The sequence below is a fragment of the Pleurodeles waltl genome, chromosome 6 (genome assembly GCF_031143425.1).
Source record: "Pleurodeles waltl isolate 20211129_DDA chromosome 6, aPleWal1.hap1.20221129, whole genome shotgun sequence".
NCBI classification, from domain to species: domain Eukaryota; kingdom Metazoa; phylum Chordata; class Amphibia; order Caudata; family Salamandridae; genus Pleurodeles; species Pleurodeles waltl.
The window spans coordinates 588481304-588495696 of NC_090445.1; the positions used below are offsets into that span (position 1 = coordinate 588481304).

The 14393-nt window shown below is 43.7% G+C and overlaps 1 protein-coding gene across 4 annotated transcripts in view; it reads right to left on the reverse strand.

Moving 5' to 3' along the window:
• PACSIN1 (protein kinase C and casein kinase substrate in neurons 1) overlaps positions 1 to 14393 on the reverse strand; it is a 288391-nt gene that overhangs the window by 77608 nt on the left and 196390 nt on the right. For all 4 annotated transcript variants that reach the window (XM_069238839.1, XM_069238840.1, XM_069238837.1 and 1 more), the window contains exons 4-5: positions 8997 to 9232; positions 5383 to 5538 (exon numbers count right to left, since the gene is read on the reverse strand). In XM_069238839.1, coding sequence (XP_069094940.1) covers positions 5383 to 5538; positions 8997 to 9232 — 392 coding nt within the window. The remainder of the gene's footprint in view (positions 1 to 5382; positions 5539 to 8996; positions 9233 to 14393) is intronic.

A 14393-nucleotide genomic window follows, 5' to 3' on the forward strand; every position in this document is an offset into this window, starting at 1 on the left:
ATAGTGCTTATAATTAACAATACAACTGTTTTAGCACAGAAGCACTACCTGGCGAACACTGCACGTAGTGGAGAACTGTCCTGTAAACACTGCTTCTAAAAACAGCTCTATTCCTGTAAACAGCACTATCTCTGGGTGGCCCCTGCGAAATACTTAACTCAACGCCCTAGTCAGTCAAATCTGATGTATTGTGAACACTGGCAAGACCCAGAAAATATTTATTGTAAATTGTTCATTTTCGCTGGTAGGGATTCTTTTTAAACATTACTATTGTAGTAGAAGAGATTGAATAAATATAATGTGAAGTTCGAAATAAAGTCAAAGGCATGAAATGATACACTAGACAGCTGGGCGGTGAGCATCCGTGTGCATCATGCTGAGTTGTAAGGGTGGTGGTCTTTTACATTTATTTTGTCCCAGATCCTTCAACCAACTCACAGGTCTAACTAGGTCCCCCAACGATGTGCTTCTAGAACCAGCTGCCGACACACGGGGTGGTGAATAAGAAAAATCATCATTCACAAGGAGCCCAGATCAGATGCTCCCAGAGGCTCTTGGCGGGTTTTTGATAAAGTTCCCTAGGGAAGAGCCCTGATCAGGACACTTAGGCCCTCATTTCAAATTTGCCAAGTTGAGTCCGCTGCGCGGCTGCCAATGCAGCCGCACTCCCGTGGTGGGCATTTGGAGATCCCTGCTGGGCCGGCGGGCGGAAACCTAGTGGGGATCTCGGCTGCATCACGGGAGCCGGCTCCAAATGGAGCTGGCGGTGTTGCGGCGGCGCGACGGGTGCAGTTGCACCTGTTGCACTTTTCACTGTATGCTATGCAGACAGTGAAAAGCTCCATGGGGCCGTGGCAGGGGGCCCCTGCACTGCCCATGCCAGAGGCATGGGCAATGCAGGGGCCCCCAGGGGCTCCACGACTCCCCTTTCTGCCAGCCTTTTCATGGCGGTTCATACCGCCATGAAAAGGCTGGCGGGAGGGGGACTCGTAATCCCCTGGGCAGCGTGGGATTACAACCACCGAGACCAATGTGACGGGAAACCGGCGGTCCCGGCGGTGCCACCGTGGCGCTTCCGCTGCGGTCGTAATCCCATGGGAAGCACTGCCAGCCTGTTGGCGGTGCTTCCGTCAAAACAGGCCTGGCGGTCTTTCATCGCCAGGGTTGTAATGAGGGCCTTAGTGTAGCTCACTCCTGGTTATTGATAAGTATCTTGTAGGGAGCCTTACAAATAGTTCGGGTTATCAATAAAGTTTGCTTGAAGGTGCCTTAATACAAGATACGCCCAGAGCTCACAACAGCGGTTACTGGTCAAGTTTCCAGTAGAGGACCACTGGGTCAACCCATTCCCTGAAGCTCGCATAAGGATATCCTTACCAGTTCCCCTGAACTGCCGTACAAGACATTTCTGGCACCTCATGCCGGGCTAGTGATGAATACTCTGATATGAAAAAACCCTGGATCGGGCTCCCTCTTCAACACCATAGCAGCAACGAAGCCTCAGGACAGGACATCTCCACAGTCTGACTCAAGCGATGCCCACGACGTGGTGAAGAATTCCACAATTGTTTTGGTATTTGATTAGTAATACAATCTTGCCTGGTACTGTTTTTGTTATCGTTATTAATCAGGGTTTGGAGTACAGAATGGCCGAAGGGAGGGCTCTCTGGGTGTGGAACTCAATCTGTGCTCACACTCTTGGCCATCCATTCCTCAGCTCAGCCAGCCTGTCCAGCTGCTGTGCATTCCTAAGCATCACCCTGCTCGAGATGTCTCCCTCTCCCTGTCAGCTCTCTTTGCCTTAGCTTCCAATGCGGCATAGCAAGAGCTAGATAGTGGGGTATCCGCAAGAGACATATGTAAAGAGCCAGACGGCCAAGGGAATGGGCCTGGGCAGTTCCAACTATCCCATTCTAATGCGATCCCCATCCTGAGGCTGTCAAACGAATGGAGGTAAGAGATTGAAGGGAACCTTACATTAATGCCAGAGGATACCTACCCTCTACCATCTGTTGCCGAAATAAGAGTGAACATTTCAAGAAAACAGGACCTCCCGAGGGTCTGAACAGACTGAGCTACATACCAAGGTAACCTGTGAAAGAAGCTTAACCCTTGCAAATGAGTTCTGCAGAGTGCTTTCTGACGCCTTTTAGAGCAGGGCTGGCTGCATATTACTAGTTTGTTCAATAACAATTAGACTCTCTTACAAACTTATCCAGACAAGCCATCTACATGCAATGTAACTAAAGCATTCAAGCATGCTCCTGAATATAACTTGAAATTATGTACAAGTAGATTCTGTTATCTGTGATTTGTGGCTTTCTTTGAATTAATTTGTGGCCAAAATACATAACATGTAACCATGTAATATAGCCCAATCTTGAAACCACGGGTTCTGGTGACATCACGCACTAGAAGGCAGTAGACTGAGAGTTTATAAATGTCCCAAGCTCCCTGAGATGATAACATAGGACCCTATTACTTATGCCACCCATTACATATTTTTATATTACATGTTTATTTTGCATGCAAAAGCTGTTTTCTTCAAAGTGCAGCTATCAGTCGACACTGATTGTAATTCGAATGTTTCGGTTTTTGCTTCATGAATAACTTGTTGATAAAACAATAGATAATGACGAGTGCCATTGGATTTATGCCATTATGTGGCTTCAGTTTTTACTGTTTCATAATGGATTTACGATGTTCGCCACATAATTTGTATAATTTGCAGGTTTCACAGAAAAAATATTTCTAGCGCAAAGGGATGAAAAAAATACTGTCAGAGAATGTGCCGCATATTTTTCCTTATTTGATGTATATGTATGGCCACATAATCGTAGCAGCCTTCACAATGGTAAAGCTTCACAGAATGATTTGAAGCTGTCATTATGATAACGAAATCCCCATTTCACAGGTAATGATGACAGATTCCCAAGTTATTTTATACCACTGCATTTTGGGAAAAAAGCTCCAAAACAAAACTACTGACATTTATGGGTTATGGTTAGGAGCACAGTCCGTAACACGCACAACAGCCATGCAAACCATAAATTCCACACCAAAAGAAATGCTCCTGACCTCATTCTTTGTGAAAAAGATGTAGTAAAAAATGTTGTAATTCATTTTACAGGTGATATTTCATATCACATTACCCTCTTACCCCTTTCGACTCAGACAACTATGAATCTAGTACAATTAATTGGTTTGCTTAGATGTTGTTGTTTAAGTACATTTCACTTTTAGGTATTATGTAGTGGTATAAATATTATGAGTACATAAATATTGCATTTGGAGTGAGAGCGATCCTTTGCATGCCAATTGAGCGAGATATGGATTCTGCTCCTAACATAACTTGCAAATTTCAGTTGTTTTTCGACTTTAATTCGTAGCCATAACTGCACTTTCTCTGTATTTTGTAGATGGTTTTTCAGAAGTGTTTTTTAAAACATTCTTTAAGGTGATTTAACAAACCGTAACTTCACTTTAAACTTTCGTTTTATTCAGTTTTTTTAATCATATACCACACCCAAGAGTTCTCTAAGCACAATACTCTGAGGGTGGGACACCCCTGCTGTGCATGGCTTTTTACTCCAACCAGTCTGTGCATCCATTTCTCTATGGGAAGCCAGTCCCCGCTGTGCCCAGCCTTCAGCCAAATGCAGCTGGGATTGACTGCAGAGACTTCTCTCTGGCCAAGTCCTGTGCCCAATCCTCCATTAGGGGCCTACCCCACTGTGTAAGAGGGATTGTGGCCATCTCTCCCTGGGTAGCCAGTTCCCAATGTGCACACATGTAACAGGGGTTGAAGGCAGAGCTTGGCCAGAGTTCTCTGTGCAGGTGGCCAAAGTCCACTACAGAAAGCCCTGTACCATCCCTCTGCTGGCAGCCAACCCTCTCCCGAAGGCCAACCCCTGCTATGCCTGTATGCAGCAGGAGTTGAAGGCAGAGCCTGGCTTCTGGCTTGAGCTCCAGGCATACCTCCATGGCCAACACGACCCCCTGCACATGACCTTTGCTGATCAAACCCTGTACAGCCCTGCATGGGCAGCCAACCCCAAGAGTGCATGGCCATTGGCCACAGGGCCCGGTCTACATCAAGGTCCTTCTTTCTTTTTTAATAGTGTTGATTGAATTTGCAGATCCAAAATTGGATGTGAGGGCCAAATGCAAGCTTTTCAGTCTGGCACTGTGAAGAAAGGGCAAGTTTCATGGACCCTTGCTGGATCACACGGTTCCAGAACCAAAACTATAAATATAACAACAGGCCAACAATGCCTTCTGAAGCTTGTTCCAGTTTCGAACTACAAGGCTGTAATGCTTGCCTTGGATTTACAGTTCCCAGCCAGGGTCTGTGGAACCAGGAACATTACTGGGAACTGCTGATCCAGTCAGTGGATCCACAGATACCAATTTTCATTTTTTTAATTTCAAGCCAATAAAGGGGGGTGTCTTTCTGGGCCCCCACATAGGCCTCGAGATCAGGGTGTGCTCACTCTGCTCCTTATCTTCCCTATTTCAAATATTTTTAGGATTTGATCCCTGCATCCGGTAATGGCAGCTGCAAGATGTTTTTCTTTGTGTTGCGACCAGCCAATCAGCTCCTTTCAGGTCTGTGAATTCTACACCGGGACTATGACCCTAAAAAGGCTGATGGAAGAAAAAAAGACCCTCAGCCAATCAGATTCAAGCACTTTCCTGAATTCTTGAGCAGCAGAGGTCCATGGTACCAGTCCTGCATATCCCCCAGTAAATAATGGTTCATATAGCTCTAAAATGTAACCTCTTTATGTCCAACCCAAGCATAGTTTCACATGATAATTTCTCAAAAATGACGGAATGGATTTACAGCAACCAAGAAAAGTACAGTCCTTGAGTGAAGCTCTACACTCATGCCAAATTCCTTGCAGACATTGTTTTCTGTATCAATCAGCAAATAATTCCAAGGGGGAATTAAAGAAGGAAATGGCACGGCCTTTGCTTGATGGAGCTGCATGAAACTTCCTTTAAGGACCCAAAGAGGATCTACTTAATTTTCGGAAAGTTTCGTGCAGATTCGTTGAATGTCACTGAAGGTATGAAAACAGTAAATCTTTTCCTTTGAAAACACTGACTCAACCATAAGTGCACTTGTGTTATCCCTGCCTGTGAATTATAAATGCATATATACATTTTTTAACATCTACATTCTTTATTGATATCTGAGACGCATGCACATAGCCCTTATGATGACTTTTCAGTCTTTATTGTAGTGAAAAAACTGTAAACATGAATGTGGCATCAGCAAAACCAGAGCATCTCTTTTTCACTGAACCTCAGAGTGGGAACTTCACCCTATTTTGGTTTGTACCTTGACAGATAATCTTTATAATGAGGAAACACTACCTTTTGCACATCTTGCTTGCATTTTTCCACCTTGTCCTGGAGTTTCTTTTGCTGGTCTGCCGTCACTGACTGATCAGCTTTGCCATTGGTCTCTCGCGTGACAGCCAGTTTCTCCTCTTTACATGCCATGTGATACGCCTTTTTTGCTGCCTCCAACTGTAGGGGTCAGAACAGAAAAATATGATGATCACTAGACAATAGCACCATACCATGCCCTCTTTCTAATTAGTTTAAACTCCCGTAATACCTGCAAGTTAAGCTGGCACATAGCCTTGCGCCGAACTAGAAAGAGCACACTTTGGTCCATCGTGACCAGATTGTGGCATGGCCAACTAACCCCCCATCGGAAAATGACTGAAAGCCTACAAAAGCTTGCCCCTCTTCTTGCCATCTACTCTGTAAGGGAATGCAACGGGAAGTCATTTTCAAGGAAGGATAAAGGCTTAGGAAGATATGATTGAAGAAAGAGGGACCACAACTGCAGATTGAGCAATTATGAAACCAGGTTGTGGGTCAGTGCTAACCCGACTGAGCGGCCATGCTTGTAGACTGAAAAACATCAAGCAGGCTCATCAAGACAAGCACAAAAGCAACCTATTTCTTTAATCAGCACAAAATATATCCTTAGCAGTGCTATGTACAGTTATACGAGGGATCCTAAGAGCCCTTGGAAACATAAGTAGAGTTCTACTCAGTGGTCCTCTGCACATCAATAGTAGATATCCTCAGTGCACATCAAAAGGAGATATTCAAAGCGGTCTTCTCACTGTTGCACCACACTGGTGTAAGACATCCCTTCACTACTTCTATGTAGCACTGTACAAGACCCGGGCAGTGCTTCTAGATACACATTTAAGAAGTCTACTCATTATTTCTACATTTATGAGTTTTCTTCAGTGCTTCTCTAGATTTACTTGCAATGGTGTCTCAGTGTCTCTTACACATGATTCTGCGACTGCTTGAATATATTTGTTGTTGGGACAGTAAAGTCCCCTGCATGGTGACAGATGTGCAGCGCTGCCCTGAGTGCCCTAGCTGCAATAATACCTGGATCCCTGATACTGACTGCTGGTCATTATCGAACACAAGTAATGCACGTGCTCCATAACCTAGGCCTGTCTCACAGTAATGCAGTCTGTTTAGACTGGAAGCAGCTCAATATGCACTACTCCTGTGAAGGTAGGAGGCTACTACCCTTACCAGGAGTTAAGTGACACGAGCACAGTGGTAGGAGTATACTTGCTTTTTTGTTCATTAATGTTAATATACCTTTTAGCCTGTGTCACGTGAGTGGGGTCAACTGGCTCACTCATGTAAAGTTATGTGGCTGTGTACTTAACTCACCCTTGACCTGCATGCATTGTGTGCAGAGTCGGACAGCGCATGCTACTCTTGTGTGCGTGCTGAGACAGTGTGTGGTATTTGTGTGTGTGCTGGGCTACATGTGTGTGTGCCTGTGAATGGAGCATAACATGGAGGCCTGTGGATTCTGTTTTGGAAGCACAGGGCCTGCAGAGTCTGGAAAAGCGCAGATTGAAACCCACAGACGGGATATGTGTATTGCTGACATTCTTGAGGGCTGGGGTGGATCACACACACACACACACACTGAGGGGGGAGGAGCAGTGCATCCTCTGTGCATATCTAAGGTCTCCTTGACACCAGGAAGAGTAATACTGATCAGTGGGTACCGGGCACATTGTCAGAACGTTAGTGGGACTGATAAGGTTGCCACTACCAGGGAATATGATAGAGAGGATGGCCTAGTCCTCTGAATCTTTATGGGGCACATTTCAGTGGATAATGATAGCCAAGTGTGAGCCCTGGGTACTCCCTTGGCCTGTGTTGTGGTTCACACAGACTAAGGAACACTTCTGCTATGGCAGACTACCCCCTTGATGAAGGGAAGTGCAGAGAAGATATCACTTCAAAGGAGCTGACACTCCAACATGAATTTCAAAGGCCAGACACTAAACACAGATGTGCTTGGACTTGGACTATAAAGGTGGGAGCATGTGCCCAATACTTTGTTGAACAGCACCATTTCATTATGAGAAAGAAGTTTGTCAAAACTTCTTTGCTGTTGGAACCAGGACTGGGGACCAAAGTCTCTCAGTCTTCCTGCTAGGTAAGGGGACTTCAGCCAGGGAATCAAGACTCCTTGTCATGAGTCTGCAGCAGCAGCCCTCTGCCTGCCTGCCAAGACTAGGGAACCCTGTGAAGAGGAGGAAAGCAGCCTTGAGGCCACCAGCATGCCAAGACTAATGAACCCTGTGAGGAGGAAAGGGCCTAAAGTCTGTATGCCTGCCAAGACCAGTGGAGCCATATAGAAAAGCACCTAGAGGGAGTGAGGCTCAGTGAGAATTTTGGTGATTTGATCCTGGTAAGCGAAGAGTGAGACTTTTTGGTCAGGTCAGGACTGTGGCAGCAGTGCAAGCCATCTACACTGACCCTGTGAAGTCTGTGATCTCCCATATTGCCAGGAAGGGGATCGCCATTAAGTTTGAGCCATGACCTGTGTGTGTGCCAGAGTCAGCGATCCCCGTGTGAGCAGGAAGGGGGAGTCCATGAAATGCGGGTCATTGCCCATGTGGTGGAAGTCGACGACCCTCCTTGTTGCCAGGATCAGGCCATTGCCATTGTGTGGGTCACGTTCAGAGACCCTTGTGTGACCAGGAAGGGTGCCACCTTGAGATCAAAGCCATTGATTGCCCTGGTCCATCATGTCAAGGAAGCAAAAGGAAAAACTTACTGATCACTCTTGGAGTTGAGCATGGATTTCTAACATAATTACAGGCCACCCAAGGACTAAAGAGGCTATTGTGTTAGCAGGGACAGAACGCAGGAGGTCACAGGCCCTCAGTGATGGGAGATCAGGGTTTGTAGAGAAGCATCAGGGGCCTCCCTCGATAGCGGGCTGCCATCAGTTGGGGTACAACTGTTCCAGGCTGTGGGGCCTGCTTGGGACATGCAAAACCTTAGTAACTAGATGCCGCTAAACCTGAACTCTTAAGGCAAAGCATGAGACTTTGGGGAGCATGGGAATGGGCTGCATTAGGGAGTCATCTCGAGTATATAATGGGAAATAATTACCCATACTTGAAGGATTGAGCGACTTGGGGATTCCACACAGGAGAGTGGTAGCATGCTGACCTTAAGAGGTAATTGGTCCAGTTACTCAGGACCCATAGTAAATCAAGCCCCGGGACATTAGGAGTAAAATCCCTCAACCACACGGTTAGGTCCAGTAGCTCCTGCTCGCTCCGTGGCCCTCTGAAAAGGGCTCTGACACTTGTATTCATAGTTTTTTTCTCATTTCCTTTCCAGAGCACACATAAACCATCTCATTATCAAGTTAAAAAAAAATATCGAGTACTTCAGTAAACATAGAGATCTTCCTACCATTCCTATTCATCAGTTCTCCTTTGTATTCTTAGAGCCATTGAGGCTGCCTTGTTATTATTCCTAACTACATATAGGTCTCCTAAGTCTCTTGAACTCCGGAGCATATAAAAGAGTTCTAGCCAAGGACCCCACAATACATACACACAGTCTTCTCAGTGCTTCTACACTGAACTCAAACAGTTTTTCTAAAGTCCATCCCACCACATTACCTCCTTTATCTTTTTGGCCCATGGTTTTTGCGCCTTCCGGAATCCTTCCTCTGCTTCTCGTGTCTCTTTGAAGCCACCCATCATCTGCTTGTGGAAGGCGTCTTTCTGCCAGTTTTTCATCTTCTCCATGTCCTCATTCAGAAGACTGTTCTTCACCTCCTGGTGCAACTCGCTCACCTTCTCTGCCTCGGTCATCATGGCTGCCCATGCCTTCTCGAGGGTGCCATACTGGGGACCTACACTCAAAAGAGATAGAAGGGGATCAGGACTGTTGATATTGAAATGAAGAGAAATGGGTGTCTGTAGGGATGGATATTCATCTCATTAAGCAGTGACTTTATCACCTAAGGACAAGGATGTGGCATAATGAAATCGCCAGCAGGCAAACATACCTTTCAGAGGGTTCCTAGTGTTGCAAAGCAATACCTCTCAACATTCATAAATCTTCTCACAGATGCTTGAGAAACTTCTGTTAGATGACTGCAAAGGAGCAAAAAGCAACTTCCTATAGTATTATAAATAGACAGCAATATTCCCTTTCACCTAAAAATCTCAATGAAAATACGTGTCCCATTTGGGGGGTCAACTGCTGAAGACTCTGAGAAAGAGTAAATTATTCTAATTTGGCAAATTAGTGGCAACAATAAGTATCATGATGTCTGTGTTATGTTGTGTGTTGCCCAGCGTGGGAAGGATACTGGTTTATGTTGAGTGCTAGCCTTGATTGGAGGGTCATTGGCTTATCCAGGAGGAGGTGAGATCCAGATGGAAAGGTTAGTGGCTCTGATTGGAGAAAAGAGTGGCCAGAGGATAGATTATTTTGATTCTGAATTTATTAGAGGAAAAGTGGCTTAAAGAGACAGATTATTGGTTTAAATTTGAGGACAGATTCCCTAGATATGAAGGCGATTGGTGTCTCTTAGAGGGTGTGTGGACCAGATTAGAAGGATGTTGGTTTATATTAGAGAATAAATGGTCCATATTGAAAGGTTATTGGATGTCACTGGCTGAAATGTGGCCCAGGTGTTAAGTTTATTATTTTAAATTGGGTAAAAAATGGAATAGATGAGGTTATAGTGTTAGATTGGACCATAAGTAACGAATGGGAAAGCTAAATGACTCAAAATGGCTGACAGGTGGCTTAAATAGAACTATTGTTTTTAAATGAGTGGGACAGTTGTAAAGTTTGATGGTTTACAACTAGTGACTAAATGGCTCAAATTGGAATGTTATTATGACAATGAAGAAAAAATACTTCTAAAGTTTTTTTAAAGAATATGCCAAAATGCTGTCTCTCTCAGGAGGCATTTACGTTGTAAAATGATTATTCAGCTATTACCCACGTGTTACCCATGCTGTACACCTTGAAAGGTTCTGGTGTATTCTTTGCTGCACGTGGAGTTCCTTTACAGTGCAAGATGATTTCTGTTCTAGATGCTGAAAATAACACTCTAATGCTATCTGACTAAGAACAAGGCAAGAGGTGGTGAGCAGACACTGTCTTTCATCAGTAGTAGCAAGAGAGTTCCTTAAGACTGTTAAGGTGTACAGCTTTCTGACTCTGTGTGTCTAGTGATAAATATAGGTGAAAGACTTGGAGCATCACTCAGAGTTTGGAGTGACCAAAAAATCATCATTTTCTGGAGGAAATTCAAAATACAGAATAGAATCTACCTGCTGAGTTTCCTCCACCATACATATAGTATTATGGAGGAAATATAGCCGGTGGACACTATTCTAAAGTTCCTCTACAAATTAAAACATTTTTAATTCTATTTAAACTCCAAATGAGGAACTCGACTGACTAATCATTGGTTCTGGATCAATTTAATGCCTCGGGTTTCGATGAAATAATTTCATGGTTTTATAATTTGTATTAAAACTTTGAGTCAAAATAAGAACCACCAAATGTAAGTATAATTTTGAATGCTAGAAAAATAAATATAAATGTGTTGGTGTACTAACCCACAAAGCGACCTGAAATCAAATTTGTGGAAAAACGGACACAAAATCAGTTTTTGACTTCTTTAAAATATTGTACAGAGAGGGTATCAATAATAGACCTCAGAAACCAGTGAAGTCCAATTTACCACGCAGATGATGAGCGCTTCAACAAATAAGCAAGTAACTACTGCATTACCGTATGCCATAATCTTCCAGTGAATTGTTTGGTGGAAGTTGTGAGTCATCCAACAGCGTTCAGCCCGCACATGACAACAACTTTCCATGGAAATAATTCATACATTTAATACTATAGGCTTTCAGATCAACAAGATACTGTGAACTCACCGCACTCCCTTTACGGCTACTACAGGTAAAATCCCCAAAAATAGGATTCTTCCTGGGTGCTTGGACAGGGCATGCAGAACAAAAGTATGTTGTAAAGTAACAAACATGTCACAGACCACCACACTAAGCAGCCCTGTCTATTTCTGTTATTTCACAACTTTCTCTAAACCACTAAGCTAATAAAAACATCTATTGTAATACGTCGTAACGTGCAGATGATGATGATGTCAGTAGTTATATTGCGTGCTATCAGCCAGAAGGGAATCCTGGTGCTACGACGATGACAACTGGCAATGAAAAAGCAAGGGATCAGAGAGAGATGAAAGAGATGGGTGTAAGGGCTTAACGAAAGGTAAGATGATTATCCATCAGGTGTAATGAGAGTGGAAGAGAGTTCCAGATTTTGGGCGCTAGATAGGAAAAGGACGGCCACGACAGATCTTGGAAATAGGCAGAAGACATGAAGAACAACAAAAGTACAGACGGTAGGGAAACACTTTGTTTTGTATGAAGAGAGGGCCAGTTTAGTGCAAGACTCTGTGAACCAAGCACAATGCTTTGCATTGGATGAAGGCAGGAACGTGATGTCGCTGGAGCCTGAAAATTGGTGCAGATGTTGAAAATCTGGAAGTGGGGTACAGATGACATAACTGCTTTGACTAATGTAATTATAAACAATATATATTTTGGAATTTTAGATTACCTTTACCAAACTATGCCAAATATTCCCGAAAAACATGATTGTGGCTCACTATGAATTTGTTTTTCTGTTCTCTTTGCCTCGGACTAAGTTATCCTTTTTCTCCTGACCTCTTCTCCACAGTCCCATCCCTCTCTGCCTCACTCTGCTTCCTTCAAGGATGGAAGTTTCTACCACCCCTAACCGTCCATCTCTCTTCCATTTTCCATATTTTATTGCTTAAACTGTTTCATGAATCACAATGAGAGTCTGCATCTTTGCAATTAGTTGTAATTAAGCAAGGTACACGCATCACAAGCTGAAGGTAGCTTATGCTCAGTGGAGGGATGTGTTGCTGCTTCCAGAGACTGTCGTGCTCATCAATCTGCCTCCAGTCCCCTGTTCTCAACACTGTCCATCAACTTAACTACTTTAATTTGTTCAAATTTGATACATGCCAACGCTGCATACCCCTTGTTGGTTGGAGACAATGACTTCACACAAGTTAAGATGGAGGCAAGAACTTAACAGTCCTGGGGCTTTGTGAAACATGGTCATCAAAACTTGGTCTCCTGGGTGGCACAGACACAAAGCAACTCCCACCCTTAGACATCCTTCTGCGTTTAAGACCAAAACTACAGGCTTACCAAAGTTCACATTCTCAAATATTTTAAACGTCCACTAAAGTACGGTACAAAAAACAAAACCAGAGACTTAGTAATATAATTCCTGAAAGAGGCTATCCAGCGTAGGGAAAAGAAGCAGAGCTCATTTTACCGCTCTGCATAGCTTACAATCACCACCGATAGTCATTCTAGAATGTTGCTTTGATGACATCTGTTTGGGTTTTGAGATGCATTGGGAGATGTATTGTGGCATCCTTTAGGGCAAGGCCCCTTTAAATGTCTGAGATGCTGTCACCACAGTCTGAGCCCTCGTTCACTAGTCGGGGTAAGAGCAGTTCTAAGACAGGCTAGCACCTTTTCTACTTACAGGACAAGAGGAAGAAAGATGCACAACTGGTGAAAGCCTCGATAGGCTATTTTGTTGCTGAGGGACCTGCTACAATTGGCATTCATTCACCTGTAATCAGTCCTGTTATAGCACTAAGCTCACCTTAAAAATTATCACTTTTAGTAAGTGCTTCTCGGTGCAGTGCTATAATGGACGTATTAATGTCAAAGGTTCAAACACGTGAAAGAAATACACTTTTTGAATTGTGATGTGACTGCATCATATTTTATGTGAGGTTTGTTGTGTGATTTATATGGCAAACATTTTCAGGGCTCGGCTCATGCACAGGCTCTAAGACCCAAGCCAGACCCTTAGCTTGGCTTGCCCCATTCATGTGTTGTCTCGCCCAGCTCTGCCTGGGGCAATATCTTAGCAAAACCGAAAGACTACAATTGTACAGTGCGCAGGACAGAGTATCTTACAGAGGGTACGTGCAGCCTCACCCGGGGTTTTGTGGATGCATGCTCACGCGGGAAATGTTGGTAAACAGGATAATACAAAAAACGCCAATTCTTTCAAAATTCCAAGATTCCAAGTTATGTATTTCAGTTTCTTACTTTAAGAGATGAACGACGTGAAGCAAATGCAATATAACAAAAGCATGGTGGCTAAGATGCCCCCTTGCAGGGTTATCTGCATATTTCCACTTCCACCTTGGTGAATATCTGGAATGCTAACTCAGTGAACTAACATCTGTTTTCAGCTGCAAGTGGCTGATTTGAGTCTTGGTGGCGCCACCACTGCCTTCCGTCCTTCGAAGGCCAATTCATTTAAAGTTGAGTAATAGCAAAATCTCTTATCTGTGGTGCTTTAAAACAGAAAAGCATTATATAAAGAAGAATTATATAAAAAATCTTATGACTAGTACGTTGTTTACTTTGTTTGTCAAGAAATAAAGTGTTCTCTTATTGTAACCGAATATACTCACTACTATTTGTGCCCTCATGGTGCCTTGGCATGAGCGCATCCAGCGCTCTTTCCTGAATACCTTTATGTGTGTTCAAAATGTCTGTTTATTGGGGTCTCCTTTGTCCCCTATCTAGAAATACATGAACACAAGATGAACCAGTGGGTCAGAAAGTTCTTATTTTATAGCCCAAGTAAGATAGCCGCTAGTCTTTTTCCACTGGCTCTCATGTGAATTTAAAATGAAGTGTTTCATTGCTCTCACTCTGCTTCATGGGCCAAGATGAAGGAGAATGGTAATTGGTCTAGGCCTCATATTTTTTTAGGTCAATCATGCAAGCGCTCTGGCCTTTTGTAATCTATCTGTGGTCTTCTAACAACGCTCACTGCACACCCATCACTGTCACTTGTTCATGGGATGGCATTTCAAAAATACTTTGTTAATATTGTTAACTGTTTTACATTTGCCCCTCCTTGGGGCAGCTTTGTTACCGCCTTATCCATCGTCC